The sequence below is a fragment of the Primulina eburnea genome, chromosome 12 (assembly GCF_022965805.1).
Source record: "Primulina eburnea isolate SZY01 chromosome 12, ASM2296580v1, whole genome shotgun sequence".
NCBI lineage: Eukaryota > Viridiplantae > Streptophyta > Magnoliopsida > Lamiales > Gesneriaceae > Primulina > Primulina eburnea.
Genome location: NC_133112.1, coordinates 2,783,178 through 2,810,214, shown reverse-complemented (window position 1 = coordinate 2,810,214; position 27,037 = coordinate 2,783,178). Strand labels below are relative to the sequence as shown.

Here is a 27,037-nt window from a genome sequence, read left to right as displayed (position 1 = left end):
TTCTTCATTGTGCTGCTTTGAAATTTAAATATGAATCATTCTTGTTCTTAATATTTTGCTTTAAATACACCTTCAAATATATATGTATATGTTTCAGGTCACTTAGTTAGAACTAATTTCAAATATCTAAAAAAAAATATGTTTGAATTATATCATACAGAAATAGGAACATAGTAGTACGCAACATTATTTTTTTTAACATGTTTTTTTTTCATCCACTATGTTTGTCATAAATTTTTTGTTCAAAATTTGATTCATTTCTTAACTACATGTATGAAGAACCAATAAATTATATAATTCACAAAAATCATATATTACCCTCTTCGTAGAACATAAGATCCAAAATATCTGGCTTTGATTGGTGTACTCTCATACATATTTTCAAATAAACAACAGGACAAATAATAGAATATCAGAAAAATCAATTGCCGCCAACAATACTAAACAAAATGAATTTAAAAAATTCATGACACAAACAACCTCCATAAAAATATGATAACTCAAAGTTCAAAAATAATTTATTTAATACAATAACAAAGAAATTGAAGTATATACGAGCAACAAAAAGCATAAATATTTAATAACTCATATTATTCAAAAAAAAAATTGATAAATTTTTCATTTTTTTTTAAAATAAAATGAAGACGTCTTATTAATGTCATGGTTTCATAAATATTTTACTTTTTAAAAAAACACACAATGGAAAAAATGGTGCCTCAAAATCATCATGAAAAATCCTTTATAAAACCTTAAGAATTAAAAATATAATATGAAGTCACACAATTTTCCTTAAATCAAAGAAAATATTAGACCGTTGACAAAATATATTTGCAACAACAAAACATACGTTGACGTGTTATACAATAAAAATTTAGAATCATGCATAATCATTTAATTAGAACTAAATCGTATGCCAAAAATTTACTTGATATTATCTCTTTTAACAATTTATCCATGTTTGTCGTCCACCAGAAAACTCATAGATCAACTAATTTTTTTAGTCCACCTATTAATTTCACAATAAATAATACTAAAAATTAATATAATCAAGCATATAAAAACTGAAATTCAAATATCTTCAATCAATTTAAATAAAAAAAATTTGAATAGAGAATATAATAATATTGTAAAAATTTTGAATACTTATTTATAGACAAAAGTCTGGAAATACATTTGTCTCAATAAATAAAAATATATTATCTCTTTATATTCTAATATATAAGCTAAAAACGAATAAACATTTCATCATTTTTAATATTTTCTAAGCCGCTTCAAACTAAATAATTTAAGCAAACTAAAAACATGCATTATGTGTTTAAGAAGAATTAACAAAATATCTCAAGAAAAAAAAATTAAAATAATCATTTTTGTGGGATATATGATTTTTTTATTTTTTTTTCGGTAATAAACAAATCACATAAGGAATCCAAACACAACATGATCAATACAAACGACATATAACACCAAAACATGTAATGTTATGTTAAAAAACTTATCTCTTGCAAGAACACAAAATGATCAAATGAAACATATTATTTAGTAATATTTATTTAGCAGCATATATAAAAAAAATTGACTAAATAGCTTAAAAACAGTGTTTGAAAGACTTATATACAAACATTTCTCTCAATCATGTATCACTATTGACACATAAAGAGTTTGAAAATATCTTTATTTTAAATAGGAGAAAGAAGTTTTATATACGCTTATATATTATTCAATTCGACTCATCTCCTTTCATCTTCCAATCATTACCTATCATCCATATGGTAGGTATTTTGCGTGAATTTGAAGGAAATGTATACTGATGCCCCGATATGTTCCGGGACATTGATAGGGCCCGGGATCTCTCGGGTCGTGTGGCATGCCCATGAACGGCGCCCGGGTCAGGGCAGAATATTTTCAAAGTTGAATATGGCAGCAAACACTCATATCCTGGGTCATGGGTCGCCTAAGACGTGACGCCCAAGTTCTGACAAGACTACCCGGGAAGTTTTCTCCTCTGTCACCTCGATACGGGGGGAGCATTTAATGGCGTTAACTTAATAGATCACATGTCCAGCCGACCTATCCCTGGTTAATATTAATGGTTGACAGGACAGACGAGATAGGGCTAGCATATGATTTGACATGTCAGAATAATAGGATACAATCAGCCACCCTACTATAATTAATGCACACACACAAAAAACGAGGTCATCATTGCTTCCTCTACTATAAATACCAGGTTTTTATCCGCATTTATGATCTACTCAGACATTCATTGACATTTAATACTCTCATTTATTACACATCAATTATCACATCAATCACTGGGCTACATTGGTTTTCTTGCTTGAGTACTCTGCTGACTTAAGCATCGGAGTGGTCACGCCGGACACCCCTCCGACGCCCATTCACGAGTTCCTTTCCTTGTTTACAGGTTACAGCTGAAGCCATATTGCAGATATATATCTTCATCACAGATATAGTCCTTGCTCAGTTTCCTTCATTATAAATTTTTGATAGTTTACCCGGCAGAGTTCCCGACCCGACTCGACCATTTCGCTCGGGTGGCATCATATACATTTAGTAATTAAAATTAAATTTAAAAGTAAACTAAAATAAATGTTAGTAATATTAGTAATTTTTTCAAATGCATAACATTATGATAAATTTATAAGTAAAATCAAAATAATAATTAATTTGATTGAGTTAAGTACACTATTAATTATGATATTAAATTAACAGGAAAAATGGTTTAAAGAACCTCATGAACATGACAAAATATAAAACAAATAAAAGAGTAAAAAAAACTTACAAATGAAAGTTAAGTACATTATTAATTAACATATTAAACTAACATAAAAAATTAATTAAAAATTATAAAATAGTAAAAAATTAAGCTCACAGTTCAAACTCATATATTTATAAAGTAACCAATAGATATCCAAGATTAAAGATGGAAATAGCCAAGGTAGACCCACACTGATCTTCTGCTACAATATCTTGCTTTTACGCGTCGGCAAACGAGTGTAGTCTGAATAAAAATTGATGGTGGCTGAGAATAATAATGTTTCCTTTTCTTTCTGCAAAAAAATATGCATGGATGACACTAAATATTGCAGTGCATGCAACTGTACTGAACCAAGCACGTATATCTCTTTATAGTTGCAGAATGCAACGTTTCTGTCCTATTTTATTTTTATATATATTCGGACTGACTTGTCACCCCACACCAACTAAAGCCAATTAACAATTCAACCCCATTCACTACCCTTTTCCCTTCGCCACTATAGGCACTTCATTGTGTCGGGTTTTTTTTTATTATTATTTTTCTTCTTTTCTTTATTTTGAATTATATAATAAATTTTCTTTTCAAATGGAAAAGCAATTTGATCCGTCAGAAAATTCCTTCAAACGTCTGCCGTATATTATATCCATTCTTTAAAATAAATAGAAAACCGATGGTATCGATCATCACAATTTGATGCTCAAACACACATGCTCCATAACTTAAAATTCCAAGCATTTTAAATTAGATTCCCGTTTCACTATAGCTACACAATTACATCATGCATCAATCTCCAAAACTAGTAATCCCTTCTCTTCATTAATATTGTTGCCCTCGATCTCTAAGCCGCTAAGTTTTGAGGCATTCAAAGACTCGATTTCCCAATCTGTGCAACTAAACACAACATATAATATCGAAATAGCACATGCGGCTTGCGCAACGAGTAAGCCAGACCACAGCCCGCTGAACCCAATGTCGAGCCAGAAGGCTAACACGACTGCCACAGGTGTGCCGACAAAGTAGAATGAGACGAGATTGATTCGTGCACCCACGGATGGCCTAGCCGCGCCACGCAGGATGCCACAGCCAGTAGTCTGAGGGCAGTTTCCGAGCTCACATAAGCCGATGACAGGCAAAACTGAGGCAACTAGAGCTTTTAGCATTTCATCTTTTGTAAAGAGTCCACCCCATTTCTCCTTAAACATGGTTGTCCATATCACATTGATGAATCCAATAGCAAATGCACAAGCCAATGCAACCACAGCAGCCAACTTGGCCTTGTATGGCCTCCCTGCTCCGAGCTCATTGCCAACCTTAAAATAGGATCATCAGTTGATGAAATAATTTAATTATTGAACAGCTAAGTAACTACCACGCATAGTTTGATGCTCTCAAGGAATTCAAGTCGGTGTTAACTCGTGTCAACAACTAAGAAACACATACACATCAAGTACGAATATGTAACAGGAACAAAAGAGTGGCCAGTGGAGATGAAATGTGCTAAGTTGAGTAGAATTATGGTTGATGAGATACTCAAGTCGGGTATTATCCCCACCGAAATGGCTAATTTTTGGATCATGCTTTCTCCCTGACCTTTTCTTGCAGAGTGAATGGTCCCGCAATGGTTTAAGCTTGCGGTAAGCTTGACCCTCGTGTAAGTTCAGTCATGGTCATTTGATCTAAACTGAAGGCCAATAATGCCCTCAGCAGAGAACGGACTCAACCATATCATGCAGTTTTAGATGCCAATGTGCATGACCAATGGATTACTAAGGTAAGTAAAGGGAACCAAATTAAACTATACAGTCAGAAAAAGTATCAAGAAAGAGCAAAACACCCAAATAATCAGAAAATTTGGTCGCAAAAAACCATAGAATCAACATTTGATTATCGATTTTATAGATTTCGACAATACAAATATATCCTCGTCATATATTTTTTGTAACAAGTACCCTTGCTGAAACGCAGCCCGCCAATGCCATAGGAACGTTGTACATAAGGCTGGTTGTCTGAATAATAATCCCAGTGGCAGCAACCGCAAGCTTAGGATCCGGTAAGTACCCGGCCAACACAGTCACAATCTCGTACCACCACCACTCCAAACAAATCCCAATACAACTAGGCACTGCCAGCTTAAGAAGAGACGCAACACCTCCACAAGCCGCACCAATTCTCTCCCATTTCCACTCCCACCTTGTATAAGCAACAACGTAGCCCATCATCAACACCATCATGTGCAGATTTGTGATCACAGAGGCCATTGCCACACCCGGAACACCGAACCTCAAAACGACAACAAGCACATAATTCAATGGTATATGAAACATCACAGCCAATAAAGTGCACCACATTTGGGGCTTTGTCACCCCCTGTGATCTTAAATATACTCTTAAAGGTTGTAAAAAAGTGTTTGTCAAAAGGTCAGGGAGTGAGTAAACACAGTATGTCGCAGCCATTGAGGTTATATCTTTATCTTGGCCAATAAAAAGCATGATGGATTCAAGATTAATCCAAAGAAGACTAATGGGAATTATTGCCAAGAAAAGTATGAAGATCATGCGGTGGAGAGAGAGTGAAAGAAGGTCCCAGTTTTTGCTGCCGTAGGCTTGGCTACACACAGGCTCGAGCCCAGATGCAAGGCCTACTAAAACTGAGTAGCCAGTTATGTTTGTGAAGCCTATAGAAAGGGCACCACCGGCTAACTCTAGGCTCCCAATTCTGCCCAAAAACAAAACTGAAACCACTGCTCTAACATACACTAAACAGTTCATTGCTGTTATAGGAAGTGCCATCGACCATAGTTCCTTCAACTCCTCCACTACCTTTTCAAGAAAATCACCGAAAAATATGCAACATAACTTAGATTAAGCTTTAAATGCATTTAAACCAATATAAAAAGTGGAGGGATAGTCCTGAAAAGGGTACCTGGGAGGAGGAAGGTAATTTGTGGGAGTAAAAGTCTGAACTTTTTTCAGCCATTCTAGCAAAAGATGAGAATTAATCAAGCTTTTCTTTCAACTATTTAACGACGGCATGTGATAATCTGCAAATAAGGCAGGTCTTGATTACAAGAGCTAAAATAATTCCGGAAGCACAAAAAGTTGCCTTTCGGAGACTCGAGGAACTGCAAAACAAGAAATTTTATCCATTTCGTGATTTTTTCTGTAAGCTTTAGAAAACTGTTGCATAATTAGTAACCATGTAAAGGACAAGAGGAAAAGGAGATAATAGATTTTCTCATCAAACCACCTTTTGTTTCTTCTTAAATTCAAGATTCTTGTTTCTGAAAGGAGAAAATAACACATACGAGCATAAGCGCGCGCGCACATACATATGTATGAAAAAGATACCATACACGAGCATAAGTACACATATATACCATCAAATATTATTTCTTCGTCACTTATACACATATTAAAATATATATTAAAAAATAAAGAGAAATGTATATAAAAAAGCATCTAATGCTTTGAATAATATAAACTCTATTCTTAGTATTTGAACTAAAATATGGGTGATATATGACAAATAATTGATTGAATTATTGGTGTTAGATCAAAAAAATTAAATAATTAAATGGTAATCAAATTTAAAAACTAAAATCCAAAACAAGTACAGTTTCGTTTCGCTAATAATTTCATTTTAATCTCTGGTTTCAGTTTACAAGTGGGATTTGTAAAACCGAAAAAGGACAGCTAATGGCGGCGACTGTGACTGGGCTTTTATGGGGAGCTCTGCAACTGAAGCAGAAAGAAGGGACACGTCAGAGAAAAAAACAAGAGAAAAAAAAGACAGTAAAAAGGTGAAAAACATATAAGGATTTTTACTCTCTTTCTTGAAATGGTGATTGTTTCTTTCATTTTTCTTGTTTTTTTCTGACATCAAATATCTGCAGTTATGATTTTGTTTTATAATCATATCGTATCCATAATTGAAAAACTTTCATAATTTTCTTTTAAAATTTTAAAAAAAATCCATAACCCACGGTTGAAGTTCGTATAGTTTTTAAAATAATATTTTAAAAATGAAAAACTTTTCAAATCGGGCTCAAGTCTATTTTTCAGTTTTCTTGACTTTTGAAAATAACAATTCATGTATATATAATCGATGAAATTTCATTTAAATTGTATATACAGGAAACAAGTAACACAAATATTCAAATTTGTTGCAATAATTTCATAATATACTCACAACTACATAATAAGAGTATATTGAACAAGGAGTGAGTCTCATGTGAGACCGTCTTACGGATCATAATCTGTGAGACGAGTCAACCCTAACCATATTCACAATAAAAAGTAATACTCTTAGCATCAAAAATAATATTTTTTCATGGGTGACCTAAATAAAAGATCCGTCTCATAAGTACGACATGTGAGACCGTGTTTTTGCCTTGAACAAGAATGGTAAAGGCCAATTATGTGGTTGCTTTTTAAACTAATAGATTGGACGTGGATAGCATTTATATCGAATCCATCAATAAATAATTGAATGGGCATATACTTCACATTTGTACTTGGAATCACTTTTACTTTGAAAAGATGGTGACTTGGTTAGTAGGTTAACCGTGCATTTGTTTTGATGTACAAAAATTTGTGTGAGATGATTTCATAAATTATATTTTGTGAGACAGAACTCTTATTTAGGTCATTCATAAAAATATTATTTTTTATGTTAAGAGTATCACTTTTTATTGTGAATATCGATAGAGTTGATATGTCTCACAGATAAAGATTCGTGAGATATTCTCACAAAAGACATATTCGTCTGGACGAAACATATGCTAAATAACGGGGGGCTTACGTTAAATATGCTTACAAATTATTATTAAATTGAAGAAATTGTCAAATCATATGTCTTAAGGCTTCAATAGCTGGAAATAGTGTATTATCTTATTACCACTCAGCTTTTAATCAATCATTTGGTATTTTTTTGTATAGATATCTTTTTGAATATCGATATAAAAGTATTACCTTATAAAAATAAATTATAAATATTTTAATATATAATTGAAAATTTCTTGTATAAACATATATGTATTATCCACATAAACGACAAATATATTTAATAAAAACATACAATTATTTTTTTTAAAAAAAATACACTGAACATATATGAAAATTGAAAGTTATAACAAAATAATTAAAAATATTTTCAAGTAGGAAATCCGTGCATAGGACCACTGCTGTATACTATATTTATTTAATATTATAATTCATTTATATTAATGTAGTTTGTTCATGAAAAAAAATGAACTATTGAAAAGTATATGTCTTTTTTTTTTTTTTTTTTTGAATTCCTAAACTAAGGGGTGGGGATCGAACCCATGTCATTTGCATGGGGATTACAAATGAGAATCATTAGGCCACTGCCCTGTCTCGAAAAGTATATGTCTTTTTCATGCCACTAGCATTATTCCCGCTCATATTAGGTTTACTTTTTATTTTTAACAATTATTTGGTGAACGTGTCAGCTAGGTCATCTCCAAAGCTACACCAAACTGATGCAGCTTAAATATCTCCAATGGATTGCGCTATTTTGACCCTGCGCCGGTTTTCCTTTTTCTTTTTAAATAAAATTTTTAATTTTTTTATTTATATTTATTATAAATATTTGTATTTAAATTATAAATATTATTTAAATAATAGTATAATATTTATTTTATTAGTTTAATAATTAGATATTTAATCATAAAAATTATAAGAATAATAATTGTTGATTGTTAAAATATTTATTTTAATTATTAATATTTAAAAACTAATTTGTTTTTATGATTTTTAATTAACATAATTTATTACAAATAAAAAAAATTAATAAAATAATACAATTGATAATTAAATTGAAAAAGATAATTTAAATACAAATTTTTATTATATTTGAAGTTGTATCTGTATCGTGTTTGAATTGTATTCATATTTTTCAATATAAATAATTTTCGTATATTAATTCATATTATATATGAATTAATTTATGTTATATAATTAAATTATAACTTTAAATATTATTATTTGAATTTATTAATAATAAACATTAGTCATAATTAAAAATATATTAAATAAAATATAATAATTAATATATGTAAAATAAAAGAAATATTTCAAGAATATTCTTTTTGGTGCAAGATTTGAAGTAAATGAATTGAAGATTTTTGTTGTATTTGGTGCAGAAATCGCACTATTTATTGTAAAATTTACACTAAAATAGATTTTATGGTTAGAAATGACCTTATAACTTTATTTATTAAAAAAGAGTTTAAGTTTTGGACAATCACGCTTATCCGTGTAAATATTAGAAAAATAAATTTTTCCCCCATTAATTTTAATTTTTTCACGAGTACGTTTATCGACTCTACCAACTATATATTGTTAATCAACTGAGTAGGTCTCATGTGAGACCGTCTCACGGATCTTATTCTGTGAGACGGGTCAACCCTACTCACGGAAAATTTAGGATCCAATCCCAGCAAGCGTCACTAATTCAGACAAGGGTTTCAAAATTACACTGGGCCTGAAAATCACAAATAAGACAGTTAGAAGGTGGTCAGGAGGTTGTCCTGGCATAGTCCCTCTGACGTTCACGTCAGAGACTGAAGACATATGAGGGGAGCAGCTAAGGGTGCTGCTGAAAACAATATGGTGAATGAATCAACCGAAAACTTAAACTTGATATTTATAGGAGAATACCTGGACCCGTAATGGCCTGTCTTCCACTTGGGCTAGAGATGGGCCAGAGATAATGAGCTCATCCATATGGTATCACTCTTTGCATAAAAAGTAATACTTTTTCATAGATGATCCAAATAAGAGATCCGTTTCACTAATACGATCCGTGAGACCGTCTCACACAATTTTTTCCCTAATCAACTCCATAATGAGTAGCGTTTTATCAACTTCGCTCCTCCAAATAATCTCGATTTTTCCCCCACGAAGATAAAAGGCTAAAATAATTTTTGGATTTTTTTTAAAATTAAAGATGAATGTGATATCAAAAGATTTTGATGTTGTATCGAAAAATTCTTCGACTTACTATATATTATATATCAATAAAATCAAAATAATTGAAAATTAAAAATTAACTTATTAAAATTAAAATTTAATGGATCAACAAAAATATTTTTACATAATTTTACGACAGGTCATCAATTTATTCCATACAAAGCATCACTCTGCAGTAAGAAGGGATACCCGATCCCTCTTCTCCTAGAAGGAAACAACGAAAAAAGCACACTTGTTACGAATCCAACAACCAAGGGGACAATGTTAACAAATTTCCTCGGCAAGGCCAAATGGTAGCAGCTCAGAACATCGCTATGGAACAATGCAAATGCAAGAAAAGCAAACGGAGCAAGCGTGGCATGGAACATATCTCCCCATCTCAGCCTGAAATCTGATGGCACACACGGCCTTATATGCCCACCACCGAACGTTCTTATCCCACCAAATGTTGCCACCCCGTAGTACAACCTCCCTGTGGCCGAACGAAAACTGTCGGTGAAGGAGAAGAAAACACAGGAAGCTGCTGAAAAGGCTAAGAAAAAGCCCATTAACCACCTGTCCAAGGTGGTGCATTTACCATCATTGGTCAGAAGTGGGGCGAAAATGGTGAAGGCGAGGATGGTGGCGGTTGGTAGGAGGACGTTGAGTCGTGCAGTACCACTCAAGATTGTGTTGATAATGCGTATGCATCTGTAATTATCTGCATCAACTTCTTGATCATCTGTTGCTGCTGCGTAACAATCACTCTCGTATTGATTGTCTTGTATGTAGCAATAGTAGTAGTTCTCATCTGCTGACGCGTCGATCGGGTTCTGAATGAAGTTGTCTACCGACATATTGAATTTGATTAATTAGCCTGAAGTTTCTATGAACTTGGAAATTGATGATAATCTTTTTTGAGGATACAGTTGTTATTACAAGATAGAACACACATCTGAGGAGAATCAATTCCTTGCTCTTCATTATGTTCTTGTTCTTTAGTTTAATGTAAGAAAGGTATCTTTGAGGCGGCACCAACCCAGCAAGGAGCGCGGATAACAAAAGGAATAACATTTAAAAACAGTAACGTGAACATGCATTAGAAGCTTATATTTTGTTGAGGATGACTGGTTTATAAAACTTTAACTGAACACTACAGAAATAAAATGTTAAACAATTTTACTTACTGCTCAAATCCAACCGTATCAATAAGTTAAATGACTCATCACCTCTTTCCTTTAAACTCGATCTGATTTTTTACTGATTCAAGTCCGAAGGTTTTATAGCAAGAGATTCTCAAAATCCAATATTTCCTGAACTCTTGCTTCTACATACAGGAAACGTGATTCCCATTCGGGAACACTGGTGAGAAAATAAATATCCAATTGCGAAGCACCATATCGATCAAATCACTAGCTTCATCTTTACAAGTTCATATAAAAAAAACCCAGATCAGAGATGGAGCATCATGTAAAGGGAGTAACAAAAAAGCAAGAAAAATTCGATCTTGATGGATTCAGTTGTCTACCGGACTGCATTTTGAGTCATATATTCTCTTTTCTTGACACAAAATCCGCCATTAGAACATCACTTCTGTCCAAACGCTTTAAACTAGTTTGGACCCTTTCACCATCTCTCAACTTTGAGTTTTCAGGATTTAGCCAAATAAAATATCTGAAATACACTTACCATGTTATGACAGAAGAGGAGCAAGCCAGTGTTGAATCTTTCAAGTCTTGTGTTTATAATGTGTTGAAACAGAGGGAACACACAACTCTCACAAAGTTCCACCTTTCGTTGCCTGAGGATGCCGGGTCCACGTTCATCGAGGACTGTGCTTTTTACGCGGCGCAACATAACGTGCAGGACCTAACAATCTATGGATTTACAGAACTCAAGCCCGCCACGTTGCCAAGATTGTTGCTCACCTCTTCGTCATTGATAAGTTTACACCTGCACAATGCTTATGGACGTGGTATAGAGCTGCCAAAATCTGTTATTTTGCCCAACTTAAAGGTTCTGCACCTCGACAAATTCAAGTTCTCGGTTAAGAAATACGACGGGTGGTTATCCACAGGGTGTCCAAATCTTGAAACTTTGATTCTGAGCAAGTGTTGGATCAACCCTGGAGATAAGTTCGCGGATTTGGATTTGAATTTGCCGAATCTTAAGAACTTGGAGATCGAGTACTGGAGTTGTGTTTGGGATAGCTTGGATGATTGTATGATCAATGTGATGGCTCCTAGGCTTAGTTTGTTTAAGTTTGCGGGTCATCTTGTGAGAGTGAATTTTAAGGAGGGGTTGCCTTGTTTGGATGTATTGTGCATCGACTTGTTCTGCCCTTCTCTAAACCTTTGCACAGTGGTACATAAATGCCGAGAGCTAAACGGGGAATATTTACTTCATCTTTTCCACCAAATATGTGTTGTTAAATTCCTTTCTCTGTCGCCTGACACAATCGAGGTATGTTAATTGACAAATTCGGTCTTGGATGCATATAATACGAAGCTTCAGTATTGTAATTTTTTAACGCGTGTTGCTATTTTGATTAGGTTATATCGAGAATGCCCGAGTTTGGACAAGTCGTGCATCATGCCATGTTTGAGAAGTTGAGGATCACAGAATCCACATCTTGAGAAAGAGAGTTATTTCGAAGCTTGGATGGGTTTGTGGTAGTAGAATGAGTTACTTGGTATCAAATAATTTGTAGCATACAATTATAAAGTCGAAATTACAGTTCGTACAAAAGCAAAACATATGATGAGATAAAATGTCGCTCATTTATTCAGATTCGATTATATATATTTCCACATAATTTTGGAAGTTCTTAGACTTTTTCATGATATTGCAACCTCAACAATCTGGTGACCTCTGTCAATGGAAACCTTAACGGCATCCAGAACAAGCTGTGTCTTCCTACTAAGGATAGGCCATATCTTCTCTGGCTTCGCGCCGTCAAATTTGATACAACTCACCAGCCTAGAGAACTCATTCACCATTAGAGTTTCCTGAGGAAGCTCTGTCATAACTAAATGCTCGTTTGGTTTTGGACCAAATCCTCTCTGGAGCTCAAAAACTTCAGATTTCTCAGCGGTATAAAACGAAGCCCTGTTCTCCTCAAATGGGAGAACAAAGTCGTTAAAGTACAAATTCCCATTTGTGCCGATCGCCGTTAAATCCGTTGTCAAGTTGGCCAAGAAAGAGCAATGAAAGGTGGCTTCTTTCCCATCTTGCCATTGCAGAGAGGCTGTGCACGCTACAATGACGCCTGCGCTGTTGAAAATGGTGGTGGGCATTGCAAGAACGGATTTTGGGAGCTCGAAATCAGCTGCCCACAAGATTGACCTGATGCAGTACCACCCTGTGTCACCAAGAGCACCAAGAGAATCGAGTTCCGGCTTCACACGAATGTTATCCACAAGAAAATCGTCCTTCGCTTTAAATGTAAAGCAGCTATGCACCTGCACAATAGCGAGACAAGAATCAACTCAATCTCGATGAGGAAAAACCAAAGTGACAGTTTTGAATTTGAATGAACATACGAATTTGAGTTGACCAAACAAGGACGGATCCGACAAAAACTCCTTAATCTTAGCTGTTCTGGGATGATGCATCCACATGGTCCCGTCCATGATCTGCACCCCATTGGATTCGCACTCCTCGAGTATCAAGTCAAGTTCTTCAACATTCAGCGCGACTGGCTTCTCCAACAGTAGGTGCTTCTTGGCGCGGGCAGCTCGGACCGCCCACTCGGCATGCATGCTGGTGGGGAGCGGCAGGTACACCACGTCCACTTCTGGGTCATCCAAGACAGCATCGTACGAGCCGTACGCCTTCACTGATTCCGGAAATCCGTTTTCTTTAGCGAATTTAATAGCTTTTTCGATGGAGCGGCTGGCCACTGCGTACAGGGTAGAATTGGGAGAGAGGATAATTGCACGGGAAACTTTTCGGGCTATCTCAGCGCATCCCAGGATTCCGAATTTGATCGGAGGTGGAGCCATTTTGGATTTAGGAGGAAGGTTTCGAGTGCATTATACATATAGAGAGAGAGAGAGCTTTAATTGTTAGAAGACAGCCAAACAAAACTGAATTTGATCTTCTCCCGTCAAAGTCGTTTCGATCATGGTCGTAAGCAAAGGCAGAATGGAATTTTTCTTTTCCCAAAATTACTTCTTTTTTTTTTTTTTTTTGAAATTTCTCATGTAATATGTTCGTGTACTAGAGCACTATTTTCTCCCAATTTTAAGGTCTAGTTACCAATCATCAACATATTAAGCATTTAATTTTCATGGTATCGAATTATGCAGATTGGTAGAAAATTAAGGACACTTGAAGTTCTTATGGATTCAATGCATTGTAATTGCAAAACATCTTCTCCGTCATACTTCAAATTTTAGATCGCTCGAGAAACAAGAATTTGATATTTTTTTATTATGAATGAAAAAATAATTACAAGTGAAATCCTGTTCACGTACGTGGTTAGACATGATGAAATTATAGTTCCCTCCCTCAACATCTATGGTATGTTCTAGTCATGAACTCGAATCGAAACAATAAGAACATGAAAGATTTTATAAGTTCAATCTTGTAAGTATTTCTAAGAAATATTTGATTCATGATAGAGAAATGCAGTGGCCTTCATCATGAATGGTGACCCTAGCTCAGATTACAAGTTCTTGGTTTAAAATCAAGTGGACTAAAGAACAACAAGCCGACCATTATTAAGCCACCTGCTTTGTTCAGATGTTAACTTATGCTGCTTTTGATTGGTATCGACTCTCAACATGGATGGATTAGCTCGAGTCGAACGAGTAGCTATTCGAATCCCGCTTAAATTACTCAACTAACTGATATCTAATTCGTTAACATTTCCATGTGTTTTGAAGGATGGCAATGTTGTCTTGGTCATGACAAGAGACATACCATTTCATGGTGTAATAGCTAACTTGCACGCATGTATGTGTTAGGTGAGAGGGCCCTTCATTAATGTTGACTAGAAAATTGGAAATACATTTTGTCAACAAAATAAAATTGTCAAACTTGGTTTGTGCCGACAGAAAAGAAAATTGTTTACATTATTCTTACGGAAGATTGCACCTATAAACAAGTGCATCTTTTGTATTGTAAAATCATCCCAAAAAGGGACTAAAATAAGAGAAAGCAAAGTGTTGTGTTATCTTGTGTGAGTTAGAAAAAATATTTTCTCGATTATACTTGAGTTTAGAATATGAGATATTTAATGTATTATTGTATATACTTGTTGTAATACTTTTCTCTTGTCATAAATATTTGCAGTAACTCCGTAGACGTAACATATTTAAAGTAAACCACATAAATTTTTGTGTTCTTGCTAATTATTTTACTACTCAATTTTCTGGTACTATATTATCATCATGGTCGTAATCGTTTTGATGTAATTACCCAACAGTATGCCACTAAACCAGGAGCAGGGATCTTTCCCTGGTACCTCTGCAAGCTAGAGGAAAAGAGAATATACTAGCTGTGATTTGAGTAAATTATGGGTTTTCGAGACCAACAACTGAGGGTGGCTGCGCAGATAATCTCTCTTGCACTGCAGGAGGTTTCCTTATACCAGGTCCGGATGAAACCTTAACCATGGCAGGTCTTAGTAGGCGGTCTCCAAGAAGGAACCCGCGACGGAATTCTTGGATTACAATTCCTTCCTTGAATTCGTGTGATTCGTCGCGATCAATAGCCTCATGCATCTATACACAGTTGAAATTTTGATTTAGATAAAGGAAACCAAATGCAAGATACTTCTACACATAAATCTAAAAGCAAATTGAATCAAGAGATATCCAGTGTACTCATGAAACAGAGTCGCGAAGCCTGGAGTTGACCTCGGGGTTTATTGCCACTAATATGCGGCAACAACATCACTAGTTCTGATGTCTCATGAGCTTAGATTAACTGGTGCCAAGTATAGAAAGGCACGTTGGTAGCTGCTAATTGGTAAAAATAACAGTTTCAGGCAATGTGAGCAATAAGACCAATTAGCCTTGGACTTACGAAGAAACAGTGCAGTAATATGCGGCAACAACATGACAAGTTCTGATGTCTCATGAGCTTAGATTAACTGGTGCCAAGTATAGAAAGGCACATTGGTAACTGCTAATTGGTAAAAATAACAGTTTCAGGCCATGTGAGCAATAAGACCAATTAGCCTTTGACAATCCATATTATTCTCTAACTAATTAACTTTATTAGAACCCTAGCATAGTTTTAGTACTTATTGAAAACCTACAAAAAGAAGGCACTACCGTCTTAGCCTTAGTTTTGTTTTCAAAAACCAAAAGACAAATCCTTCTCACTTGGGAAACTCGACTGATGTTTAAGAATGATAGTCATTCTGAAGTGTCAATATAGAAATAAACTTGTCTGGGACAATAGCATTAACTTAAACCAATGAAGAAATGAGTAGACAGTGCTTCCATCAGCAAAATTGTGCCCAACTGGCAAACGAGAAACATAGAAGTGCTTTCAGCAGCAAATTGGATATTCTTAATTTCATCACTGGTTTCAACATGAAGGCCAAGTAATCTAATATATACTAAATAAGTCTTGACAATATCACAGATTGACGACATACACATAATGCGGAAATGTAACCCTGGCAGCCCAAATTTATTTTATATATATTTGGGTTTTTTTAGTTTACTTCTTTTGACAGGTAATTTCTACAGGATTTGCAGACAAATCCTGAAGCCAATTATATACTTTAAAAAAACACCAAACCTTCAAACTTTTTTGCTGTCCATAGACAAACCAACTCATGAATATCACAAAATAAAGTACACAAAACATCGTCAGAAAGAAAAGAAAACGACGGGTACTTTAGTCTTACCGAGGGATCAAATGGCTTCCCCACAGTTGGAACAGCAGTGACACGCAAGCTCCTCATAATTTCCACAAACTGCTTGTATATGCCCTGGTAACTAGTATCAATTTTCTTTTCTCTCTCAGTCTCTAGTTTTATCTGTTGCTTGGCTCTCTCAAAACTATCAACCATGGGCAACAAACTCTCAATCACTTCTCCTTGGGCATTACTCTTAACTGTTAATCTTTCATTTTCTGCCCTTTTTCTATAATTATCAAAATCTGCTTGCAAACGCATGTATTTTTCCTTTCCCGACAATATCTCTGCAGACAAAGCTGAAATTCTCTCCACCAGCTCTTTATTTTCTTTATCCACCTTGAATAACATATCTTCAATTTCGTAAATAGACTTTTCATCACCCACTGAAACGGCTTCCTTGTATGCCTTGATAAGGGACCTCAGAGTGGACAGACCGTTGTTGTCTTCTTGGAAATCATTGGAACTAGACGTATCTTTGCCATTTGTCTGAAAGTTCGAGTTGGATATAATAAAAATAATGAGAGCCCTAAAATCATTCAAAAACTAGTTTCGTAGAAAGTCTCAATATAACAAATACAGTTTCAATAAATACCAAGTAAAAATGCCTTTTGCAACAAGATTTAAAGCTACACGACAACACCTATCAAAATTTCACAAAACATTTTTGATGATAGAAGTTAAAAACACGCTGATTCAGTTTTAAGGCTACTGCATAACTATCTTTTCCAACTACCAGTTGCATCTTAGTTTTTTAAGTTGCCGTGGAATATATGACTAGCAATTCCTGTTTATATAAGTTCATGTAATGCTCTTCCCTTGTAACTGCCCCCACTCTTACAACAAACAGAGTCACACAGGGGCAGACCAGGCAGGGGGGAAGGGATCGATCCCTCCCCTTAGTTTGCCCCTCCTCTGCCCTAATCTTGGGTCCACCCCTGCAGTCACCCGTAGTTTTTTTGGCCAGAGAACCACTAACTAACATAACTTTATCCTCTTATACCCAAGTTCAGTGGTCCCCAATAATTTGGGCCAGAACAGAGCTTTTCCTTCCGGTTAGCTTACAACAGGCCTAAGTGGTAATCAAACAAAGATGCAAGTGACACCCCTGCAGTCACCCGTAGTTTTTTCAATACTCCAACCACCATTTAAAATTTTACATAGGTACTTCCGCAGCTTTATCTAACCAAAAAGCCAAAAATCTTCTGAAACCTCTAACATTTTCCGACAACAAAACGAGGTTCCATTATCCACAAAATCCCTTTTTAACTTTCCTCAATTTACCAAATAACTAAATTCGAAAACTTTTAAAATCCCAAAATTAATAAACAAAAGAAATAACAGAAGCGTATCCAGTTAGACCAACACAATTCGATTGCACAACTCACAAAACCTTCAGAAGTCTGCGTGCGTCAGCTAGAAAGGCAAAGCAAGTACCTGGTAGGGGTGAGACTCTTGCTGGGCTGAAACAGAAGGCTTGAAAAAAGAGCGCCTTCTAGTCTCAAGCTCAATAATCTTTGAATACCCCCTTTTTTCATTCGAATTCAGTGTGGAAAACAATGAAAAACAATTTCTTGAAATGGGATTTCCTGAAAAAATAAGTTGCTGATCCCGTTGAAGACACAAAAACTTTGTGGGTCTGGAAAAATGAAGAGAGAATCGGTGATGCGTGTTCAGGGAGAATGTGGTATGGAGAGAAGCCGAAGTTGCCATTGATTTTCTTGTTTCAATAGAGTTGAGAGACTTTTAAGAGGCAGAGAGCGTAAACGTTTCACCATATGTTCTTATATGAAAAGAAGATATATATTATAAATAATTTCATTATTTTTTTTTTGAGAAATTATTTTCGTTCCTATAAAAAAATAGTCTTCTCTCGGGTCAGATATCAGATCTCGCGCTCGGGCGATAACCTCTCGTTATTTCTTAAAGCTGATGAAGGAAAATGAAAGAAAAGTAATAGTAATCTCGTTCTTATCATATTTCTCGATATTGTCAGTTTCGCGCTCGGGCGATAACATCTCACGCGAGACCTTTTGTCCCTGAATGCAATATGTGCCGCACTCGGACGGTAAAATATCGCACTCGGACGCTAGCGAGGTGTTCTGTCCAACATCCTAGGTTCATCCACATGAGCAAAAGTGATCGACATGAAAGTTGTAGATCTATGTCTTGGCTTTCATTTACTAATTAAATAAACAATTGTTTAAAAAATAAAAAAATGTTCAAATAAATATTAAATTATGAAAATTAATTATAAAATATATTATAAATATTTTTTCGTACATACAATATAAAAAAATGTAGACAATATTTATTAACTATATTTTTTTAAAAAAAATTAAAAATTTTTGAGTCAACTCGGGTCAACCTGGGTTGACCAGAACCCAAGCCAACCCGATCATTTTTCCGGGTTAGATATCGGGTTCAACTGATTTGACCTGAACCCAAAACCCCAAACTCAAATTTGATTTTTTTCGGGTTGAACCATGTCGAATTGATGGGTCGTAATATTGACACCCCTAATTTTGCTAGTAAGTCACTCGTGAGTAGATGTTGCTCAGAATTATTCGATTGTTGAAATCATTATTTAATTGGTCGGATCCGTTATCTTGCCCGAACCATATTTTATGATTAAAAATTAGATTATCACAATTAAAAAAATAGAAGAAAAACAACAAATTTTTATTTTCATAATTGCTGAAATTATTATTTGAATTCCACATCAATCTGAATCTGAAGAGTTAAAAAATGAATTAAACAAAAAACCAAATTCACGGGTCGGATTCGAACCATTTAAATTCATGAAATGGGCTATTTCGTATCGTCCATATAATGATACATGGGCTATTAGGCCCAATAATCAGGAGGTGAGCATTAAATTTAGATAAATACAGAAGTATTGGGCCGGTAATAATTGAGATTTGAGCCCATGAAGACTATTTTAACAATTCATCCATTTAATTTCGAATATTATTATCCCAAATTCTCTCTGCATTTAATGACCGGGGAAATATGTGTGTTAATTCTTAAAGCGGGAAATTTGGGTTCAGTCCCCAGCCGTCATTTTTTTTTGTGTTCAGTCCCTAGGTACTTTTTTAGTACCACATTTCCATATGAAGTGTACCACATTTCCACATGAAGTGTACCACATTTTGTATGACATAGTACCACAATTTTGTGGGTAGGAAGTGAAGCCAAAGAAATTTTTTGATTGGGGATTTTTCAATAACTTCCCCTTCTTAAAGCACATATAGTGAGGAAACCAATTCTTTACAGGAAAAATGCTATAATTTCTTCCTATGCTTCAACATTATAGTTCTTGTTTTAAATACATAGAACATCGAAACCTAAGATCTAACTCGACTCACATGCTTCCATTTTTGTGATTATTATATGGAAAAATTCGATCTTAGCATAACATATGATCACTGAATATGAGCATCACCCTTATGTTATGATGTTATGAACGAAATTTTTCGATAAAATCATCACATAAACTCTCAATTAAAATCTTTATGCTCCTCAATTTTACACTCACTTGAAAATTTAAAATAATCTAATATAAGTGAGCAGATATCAACTAAAATAATCCAAAATATAAAGAAATGAGAGATATTAAAGTGCATTATTTATTTACAAATATCTTGATGGCTCCTGTGGGAAGGCAGGGAGGGATGAGAAAGAAAGGCCAAGAAAACAAGGGAAAAAATCCAATAGGAAAAAAAAGAATAATAAATAAAAAATCACGTTAAGGAAAACTATCTCAAGCTCTAAAAATCTAGTCTTGAACTTTTTTTTATTAAAAAGGAAAAAAATCATAGTCTGATCTTTCAAGCAAAGCCTCGATTCTTGTACAAGTTCCCAGGTTCATTCATGGGAATGGAGGTTCACATGTACTAGTACTACGTTGATTATCAATATCAGCAAAAGTTTTCCTCCCTCCACGTGTTCGCCCATAAATTTTTCCGCTTCCCAATTCAATCAAGATTACAAATTCAGTCATTACTCATATTTATATATACAGCTAAAGGTTGCAGATTTCTTGAAATTTATGTTGTTTAACTGCGGAAATGGAATGTTCTGGTGTGTTGCACAGCAAATTTTGTTCTTTTTCTCGAAATATTGCCTCATTAGATAGATTACCTCAGAATTGTTCTTCCATTAAATTTCTTCGTCAGAAACCTTCAAGTTTCCTGCCGTTTAGAAGAAATTTTCGCTCATTCTCTGTCAGACCCATCAACAGGAATTTTCTTAAACCGTTTGTCTCCGCTGTTTCTTCAGTTGAAACCAGGTAAAGTTTTTTCCCTTTCTTGTCACTAATTGTGTGTACCTATATGCAGTAGGAAATATGTATTGAATCTGAGAACAAGGCGAGCCTTATTTCCGTCATGCCCCTGAAACTCAGACTCGTGATCGAAACTAAAGCAAAAGAAAAGTTGTTAAAAGTGCTATTTTTATAACAATGTATTTTTAGTTCTGTCAAAACTCGAGCTGGTCACATTTTTTTTCATCTTTTGTTGGTTTAGTGATGAAATGAAGAGGGGAAATGAAAAGAAAAAACAGCTTAAAAAGTCTGGTGGTAACAAAGTTAAGCTAAAAGTTAGGCTAGACCATCAAGTTGAATTTGGGGAACATGTTGCGATTTTGGGATCTGCCAAAGAATTAGGATTTTGGACGAAGATGGTGATGATGGACTGGACGGAAAATGGTTGGGTTTGTGATTTGGAACTAAAGATCAATGAAGAGCCCCTTGAATATAAGTTTGTGATAGCAGGAAAGGATAAAGACTTGATTTGGGAAACCGGTAATAACCGTACTCTAAAGCTGCCAGAGAGGGGAAGTTTCAGTATAAATTGTAAGTGGGACTCGACTAACGAGCAAGTAGAAGTGCTACCGTTGGAGGAGGAATATGAAGGAGTTTTGGAGGAGGAAAATGAAAATGGAAATGTTATCCGTGATGCACTAGAAGAGGTGGTTACCCCCAGTTCATTTGTGGAGCAATGGCAAGGTAAGGATGTTTCATTTGTGCGTTCAAAAGATCATTTTGATGCAGAAAGGAAGAGAAACTGGGACATATCGGGGCTACAAGGGGTTCCTTTGAAGTTGTTGGAAGGTGATCAGCATGCTCGGAACTGGTGGCGTAAGGTATTTTGAGCCTCTTAAAGCTTGTGAAACCTCTACTGAAGTCTCATTTGGCCAATTTGTAGTTTCTTGTTACGACTATTATTTTCTGCATTTCTTATTTTCAGCTTGAGGTCATACGGGAGCTCGTGGTTGAGAATATTGAGAATGGAAAGCGCTTGGAGGCTCTCATATATTCAGCAATTTATCTAAAGGTTTTATTAATTTTCGTATTTAGTTTGGTTCTCTGAGACGACTAGCTGTACACTTACTTGATCATATCGTTTTTATGCAGTGGATAAACACTGGTCAAATTGCTTGCTTTGAAGATGGTGGTCATCACCGGCCAAACAGGCATGCTGAGATTTCAAAACTTATTTTTCGCGAATTGGAAAGAATTTCTGCCAGAAAAGATACTTCACCTCAGGTTTCCTCTTTGTAATTTTAGTAGCAATTTAACTTAAACTCCATCAGATTCGTTGAAATAGTTTAATTAGTTTGGAACCACCATGGCTGTGATATTATATAGTTTAAATACAAAAGTAATCCTACTGTCTTAACTAATATAGATTGTTATCATTATCTTTTGTCAGTTTTGCATGATATTTGTTGTTTCATATATGAGGATAACTTAATATTATATAGCTAACTCATTATACACTTTCATTTTTTCTTTGGATTTTATTTTATTTTGTCATTGTTTATCCAGATGGATTTGATGCTTTTATTTTACACAGGAAACACTTGTTATCCGCAAGATTCATCCTTGTCTGCCGTCTTTTAAGGCAGAGTTCACCGCATCAGTTCCCTTGACTAGAATAAGGGATATTGCTCATAGGAATGATATCCCACACGATCTTAAGGTTATTCACTGGAAATGCTCTTTTAATCTTTTTTTTATCATGCGTGGAAAATTTGAGTTGCTGACATAATAAAATAAACATTTCAGCAAGAAATTAAGCACACAATACAAAACAAGCTTCACAGAAATGCTGGTCCCGAAGATTTAGTAGCCACAGAAGCAATGCTTGCAAGAATTACCAAGAGACCTGGAGAATATAGTGAATCATTCATTGAGCAATTCAAGATATTTCATCGAGAACTTAAAGATTTTTTCAATGCTGGAAAGTAAGACCCGTTTCATTTTATAAATCACAGCCTATATCAGTAAAGAAGTGCCATATCTGACATTGTTCGTTCTGAGTTTTGCATTGAATTATTCAGATTCAAAATTAATTTTTTTTTAAAGCTGGTCTTTATTTTTTTGAATAAATGTTATCATGTGTATATACAATATAATATCCGTGTTTCTTGGATAGTAGACTTTTAGGTTAACCATCTTTTGATGTTTTCACGTTAATGAAGTCTTGAGGAACAGCTGGAATCAATAAGAGATTCATTGGATCAGAGCTCGGAAACTTTACCTTTGTTTCTAGAGTCAAAAAAGGTATTTCTTTTCAGCGGTGGATTATAATATTGTAGTTTGATAGTTCCCTGGAACTAAAGATGTGTTAAATGTGTTAGACGAAACTTATTTAAGCGTCTCAATATTAACATCTTTCGATACATTGCTTTGGGTATGTGTTCATTCACACCTCAAATATTAGATATTATTTTTCAGGTTTTGGATAATATGGATGGAAGTGATAATATGGCAGAAAATGGATGGATAAGTGTGTTGATGAAAATGATTCAAGCTGTGAATAATCTTCGCAAAGAAATTATAAAGGGTCTTGAAAGTGGTCTTCGAAACGATGCTCCTGATGCTGCAATAGCAATGCGCCAAAAGGCAAATTTTACTTAGCTATTTCTCCATAATATCCAAATGTGTGTTAATATATGTGTTCGCACATTGCAGTGGCGTCTTTGTGAGATTGGACTCGAAGACTATGCCTTTATTCTTGTTAGCAGGTAGACCACTGCATTTTTACAAAAATATCAAGAATATTAGTTTAGAATAATTATTACTGTCCATCTGATATTATGTATACATATTTTGTTTTGCAAGATGTGATTAAAATATGGTCTTTTGGTGGTCTATGACAATCAAATTCTTTCTATTTCGAATGGACTGTATAGATTTCTAAATGCACTTGAAGCTAGGGGAGGAGCCATTTGGCTTGCGGATAACATAGAGCAGAATAAAGCTGATTCTTGGACCGATCCAATTGATGCTCTAGTCATCAGTATCCATCAGGTTGGCTTATCTGGCTGGAAGCCTGAAGAATGCATTGCCATCGGAAATGAACTTCAGGCATGGCAAAAGAAACTCCTTTTGGAAAACGAAGGTATCTTGTTTCTTCATAAAACTCGTAAAATTTGTTGTTTTTGACCATACCCATTTTTTCTACCATCTATTTTGTTAACCGTAAAAAGGCATTGAGGATGGGAAGAGAATATGGGGATTGAGGCTTAAAGCTACACTAGATAGAGCTAAAAGATTAACAGAAGAATATTCCGAGGAACTTCTTAATTTATTCCCTCGAAATGTGCAGGTAGATGAACATTTTAGCATCTCGTGAGCAATAATAATTCATGTTTGTTCTTATTTAATAATTAATAATTCTTCATAATTCATGTGAATATATATGTATGTTTTGATGCGGTGAACGTGAATCTAATATCAAATATATTCCTGGTTTCAAATCTTCAACCATTGCCTGCCTTCTTAATTTCGGGTTCGCGATAGAAGAACCTGAATCTATGACTCTTGGTTCTTGCAGATACTTGGAAAAGCTTTAGGGATTCCTGAATATACAGTGAGGACATATGCGGAAGCTGAAATTCGTGCAGGGTACAATTATCAAACTGAGTGCAGTTTAACATAAACCCATCCTCTAAAAGGAACCCTACTCAGGTGTCTAATTTTCAATGTAAAACAGCGTGATATTTCAGGTTTCGAAATTCTGCACTCTTCTTTTGAAGGCTGTAAGAAAGGTTCTTGGTTCTGAGGGCTGGGATATTCTTGTTCCTGGATATGCTTTCGGAACTCTCGTCCAGGTACTATCTCGTGCCTGAAAAGTCACTTGAGAGTATACGTGCACATGTGATTGTTAGGACCTTACATGTCACTAAACTGCATCTCAGTTGGAGAACATTGAACCAGGATCAGTTCCTTCGACTATAACAGGACCGGTTATTCTTATGGTTAACAAAGCTGATGGAGATGAAGAGGTATATTAATTGTTAAGAAAACAAATATCAAGATGATATTCGGATAGATTTCAGTCACATTTAAGATTAAGTTTTGCTGGCGACCAACTTGATAGGTAACATCTGCTGGGGTAAATGTTACTGGAGTCATACTGATGCAGGAGCTGCCTCATCTCTCTCATCTTGGTGTTCGGGCTCGACAGGTAAGTGGACCATAGGAATTTTGAATTTTTTCCATGAAAAATGGCACCCAAAGTTGGTTCTTTAACTGCAGGAAAAGGTTGTATTTGTGACCTGTGAGGATGATGAGAAAGTTGCATATATCAAAACACTGGATGGAAAATTTGTCGAGTAATATTTTTTGTTATATTCCAAGAGAATTTTAATCTTTGCGGGACAACTTAATATATTTTGGGTCGGCCCACGGCCTTAGACTATCTTTTTCTGTTGTGTTTTGTTTTTTCTCCAAAGCTTTATGCGCTTTGTATTTCAGGTTAGAGGCATCAACAACTGGTGTCACTTTGACCCCATCTTTATCAGATAGCAGAAATGGCAACATCACATTGGAAAAACAAACATCCACTGCTGATAATAGTCACTCATCGCGAGTAATCAAGTTCTATGTAAGCCATTACGTCTAATTTGCTGCAACAGTTGTCTGGATGTTTTAACCAACTTTGAGAAAACTTTTTGTCTTTCAGGGTCGACCAGCTGAAGCAGGCGTTATGCTGCTTGAAGATGCTGATCTAGAAAGCGCAGGTGGAAAAGCTACAGCTTGCAGAAGCCTAGCTTCATTAGCAGTTAGTTCAAATAAAGGTAATATAATTTGTACTTAAGAGTTGTCTGGTAGCATCTTTCGTGGTAACTATATCCGGAAGGAGCTGCATGTATCCAGTAAACAAATATTGAAATTTCATATGTAATAAGTTTCACCGCTCCAGCAGCTAAATTTCTGGGTTTGCCACCTGAACCTTGGACAACCCATTGCATCTGATAAACTAACGATGAAGTTTCCCTTTAAATTGCAGTGTACAATGAACAAGGAGTTCCGGCGTCATTTAAAGTCCCTTCTGGAGCAGTGATACCATTCGGTTCGATGGAAATGGCTCTGGAAAACAGTGGATCTATAGAGACCTACAGATCCCTTCTTGAAAGCATTGAAACTGCTAAAGTGGACAAAGAACTCGATAAACTCTGCGACGAATTACAGGAGCTTGTATCTTCTTTAAACCCTTCGAAAGCTGTCATCGACAGGTTATCACAAATATTCCGCACAACAGCACGATTAATAGTCCGTTCCAGTGCAAATGTGGAGGACTTGGCCGGAATGTCAGCTGCAGGGCTTTATGAATCCATTCCCAACGTCAGCCCTTTGAATCCAATCATATTTGGACGTGCTGTCACCCGTGTTTGGGCGTCATTGTACACACGCAGGGCAGTTCTAAGCCGCAGGGCTGCTGGTGTGCGCCAGGCTGAGGCCGTGATGGCTGTTCTGGTGCAAGAAATGTTGTCTCCGGACCTGTCTTTTGTGCTACATACTCTTAGCCCTACAGACAATGATCCTAGTCTGGTGGAGGCTGAGATTGCTCCAGGTCTCGGGGAAACTCTGGCTTCAGGTACGAGAGGAACTCCTTGGCGTCTCTCGTGCGGGAAGTTTGAAGGCGCAGTGAAGACATTGGCATTTGCCAATTTCAGCACTGAGTTGGTGGTGGGAGGCAGCGGCCCTGCTGACGGAGAAGTGATGCAGTTAACCGCAGATTACACAAAGAAACCCTTGACGGTGGACAGAGTTTATAGACAACAGCTCGGGCAGCGACTCGGTGCCATTGGTTTCTTCCTGGAGCAGAAGTTTGGTTGTCCGCAGGATGTAGAAGGTTGTTTGGTCGGAAAAGACATCTATATCGTGCAGACAAGGCCTCAACCGCGATAAAGATGATTGCATTTGGAAAGAGAAATACAAGGGCCAAGTCATACCAACATGCCACGAAGTTCGTGACCATCCATCGTTCATTATATTTTAGAATGACGGATATATAATTATATATGACAGTTGATACATGATATTAACAAATTTTACCCTCTGAAGGAGTGGTTACGAAAATTATCGATTAAAGATCACTTCACAATAAGCACTGCGAT

At 35.5% G+C, this 27,037-nt stretch overlaps 6 protein-coding genes across 9 annotated transcripts; 2 read left to right on the top strand and 4 right to left on the bottom strand.

The window, feature by feature from the left end:
• Window positions 1–3,453: 3,453 nt before the first annotated feature.
• On the bottom strand, window positions 3,454–6,095 carry LOC140808370 (protein DETOXIFICATION 54). 3 transcript variants are annotated; one of them, XM_073165473.1, is made up of 4 exons: window positions 6,023–6,095; window positions 5,699–5,816; window positions 4,726–5,595; window positions 3,465–4,086 (listed from the first exon to the last, which is right to left on the bottom strand). In XM_073165473.1, the coding sequence occupies exons 2-4, from the start codon at window positions 5,750–5,752 to the stop codon at window positions 3,553–3,555; spliced, it is 1,458 nt and encodes a 485-aa protein (XP_073021574.1). In that variant the 5' UTR covers window positions 5,753–5,816; window positions 6,023–6,095; the 3' UTR covers window positions 3,465–3,552. The 3 variants fall into 3 exon arrangements, with proteins under 3 accessions (XP_073021575.1, XP_073021574.1, XP_073021573.1); XM_073165472.1 differs by having other exon boundaries at window positions 3,466–4,086; window positions 5,699–5,897; window positions 6,023–6,092; XM_073165474.1 differs by lacking the exon at window positions 6,023–6,095 and having other exon boundaries at window positions 3,454–4,086; window positions 5,699–5,761.
• A 3,780-nt stretch (window positions 6,096–9,875) lies between these two features.
• On the bottom strand, window positions 9,876–11,670 carry LOC140807701 (protein DMP7-like). 2 transcript variants are annotated; one of them, XM_073164660.1, is made up of 2 exons: window positions 10,687–10,891; window positions 9,876–10,594 (listed from the first exon to the last, which is right to left on the bottom strand). In XM_073164660.1, the coding sequence occupies exons 1-2, from the start codon at window positions 10,700–10,702 to the stop codon at window positions 9,912–9,914; spliced, it is 699 nt and encodes a 232-aa protein (XP_073020761.1). In that variant the 5' UTR covers window positions 10,703–10,891; the 3' UTR covers window positions 9,876–9,911. The 2 variants fall into 2 exon arrangements, 1 of the variants encoding a protein (XP_073020761.1); XR_012112744.1 differs by lacking the exon at window positions 10,687–10,891 and adding an exon at window positions 11,437–11,670 and having other exon boundaries at window positions 10,359–10,594.
• Window positions 11,190–12,671, top strand: LOC140807699 (F-box/LRR-repeat protein 25-like). Its single transcript, XM_073164658.1, has 2 exons — window positions 11,190–12,210; window positions 12,300–12,671. The coding sequence occupies exons 1-2, from the start codon at window positions 11,206–11,208 to the stop codon at window positions 12,381–12,383; spliced, it is 1,089 nt and encodes a 362-aa protein (XP_073020759.1). The 5' UTR covers window positions 11,190–11,205; the 3' UTR covers window positions 12,384–12,671.
• LOC140807700 (uncharacterized oxidoreductase At4g09670-like) lies at window positions 12,509–13,833 on the bottom strand. The gene is made up of 2 exons (XM_073164659.1): window positions 13,290–13,833; window positions 12,509–13,208 (listed from the first exon to the last, which is right to left on the bottom strand). The coding sequence occupies exons 1-2, from the start codon at window positions 13,749–13,751 to the stop codon at window positions 12,585–12,587; spliced, it is 1,086 nt and encodes a 361-aa protein (XP_073020760.1). The 5' UTR covers window positions 13,752–13,833; the 3' UTR covers window positions 12,509–12,584.
• A 1,243-nt stretch (window positions 13,834–15,076) lies between these two features.
• LOC140808044 (uncharacterized) lies at window positions 15,077–18,398 on the bottom strand. The gene is made up of 3 exons (XM_073165045.1): window positions 18,062–18,398; window positions 16,616–17,113; window positions 15,077–15,476 (listed from the first exon to the last, which is right to left on the bottom strand). The coding sequence occupies exons 1-3, from the start codon at window positions 18,335–18,337 to the stop codon at window positions 15,267–15,269; spliced, it is 984 nt and encodes a 327-aa protein (XP_073021146.1). The 5' UTR covers window positions 18,338–18,398; the 3' UTR covers window positions 15,077–15,266.
• Window positions 18,399–20,368: 1,970 nt separating this feature from the next.
• Window positions 20,369–26,999, top strand: LOC140808360 (phosphoglucan, water dikinase, chloroplastic-like). Its single transcript, XM_073165460.1, has 19 exons — window positions 20,369–20,915; window positions 21,151–21,769; window positions 21,874–21,960; window positions 22,041–22,172; window positions 22,483–22,608; window positions 22,695–22,873; window positions 23,111–23,192; window positions 23,367–23,534; window positions 23,604–23,656; window positions 23,825–24,033; window positions 24,122–24,240; window positions 24,469–24,539; window positions 24,628–24,745; window positions 24,833–24,919; window positions 25,015–25,101; window positions 25,173–25,249; window positions 25,392–25,521; window positions 25,600–25,714; window positions 25,927–26,999. Exons 1-19 carry the CDS (start codon window positions 20,695–20,697, stop codon window positions 26,826–26,828), a joined length of 3,582 nt encoding a protein of 1,193 aa, XP_073021561.1. The 5' UTR covers window positions 20,369–20,694; the 3' UTR covers window positions 26,829–26,999.
• Window positions 27,000–27,037: the final 38 nt, after the last annotated feature.

Coding starts and splice junctions, on each gene's coding strand:
- LOC140808370 (XM_073165473.1), bottom strand. CDS start 5,752: ATGGCTGAAAAAAGTTCAGACTTTTACTCCCACAAATTACCTTCCTCC. Junction 5,596..5,698: donor AATTACCTTCCTCCTCCCAG/GTACCCTTTTCA, acceptor TTTCTTGAAAAG/GTAGTGGAGGAGTTGAAGGA. Junction 4,087..4,725: donor CGGGCTGCGTTTCAGCAAGG/GTACTTGTTACA, acceptor TCCTATTTTAAG/GTTGGCAATGAGCTCGGAGC.
- LOC140807699 (XM_073164658.1), top strand. CDS start 11,206: ATGGAGCATCATGTAAAGGGAGTAACAAAAAAGCAAGAAAAATTCGAT. Junction 12,211..12,299: donor TGTCGCCTGACACAATCGAG/GTATGTTAATTG, acceptor TATTTTGATTAG/GTTATATCGAGAATGCCCGA.
- LOC140807700 (XM_073164659.1), bottom strand. CDS start 13,751: ATGGCTCCACCTCCGATCAAATTCGGAATCCTGGGATGCGCTGAGATA. Junction 13,209..13,289: donor TGTTTGGTCAACTCAAATTC/GTATGTTCATTC, acceptor GCTATTGTGCAG/GTGCATAGCTGCTTTACATT.
- LOC140808044 (XM_073165045.1), bottom strand. CDS start 18,337: ATGGCAACTTCGGCTTCTCTCCATACCACATTCTCCCTGAACACGCAT. Junction 17,114..18,061: donor AAGAGTCTCACCCCTACCAG/GTACTTGCTTTG, acceptor TCGAACTTTCAG/ACAAATGGCAAAGATACGTC. Junction 15,477..16,615: donor GGAAGCCATTTGATCCCTCG/GTAAGACTAAAG, acceptor AACTGTGTATAG/ATGCATGAGGCTATTGATCG.
- LOC140808360 (XM_073165460.1), top strand. CDS start 20,695: ATGGAATGTTCTGGTGTGTTGCACAGCAAATTTTGTTCTTTTTCTCGA. Junction 25,102..25,172: donor TTGGTGTTCGGGCTCGACAG/GTAAGTGGACCA, acceptor CTTTAACTGCAG/GAAAAGGTTGTATTTGTGAC. Junction 25,715..25,926: donor AGCAGTTAGTTCAAATAAAG/GTAATATAATTT, acceptor TTTAAATTGCAG/TGTACAATGAACAAGGAGTT.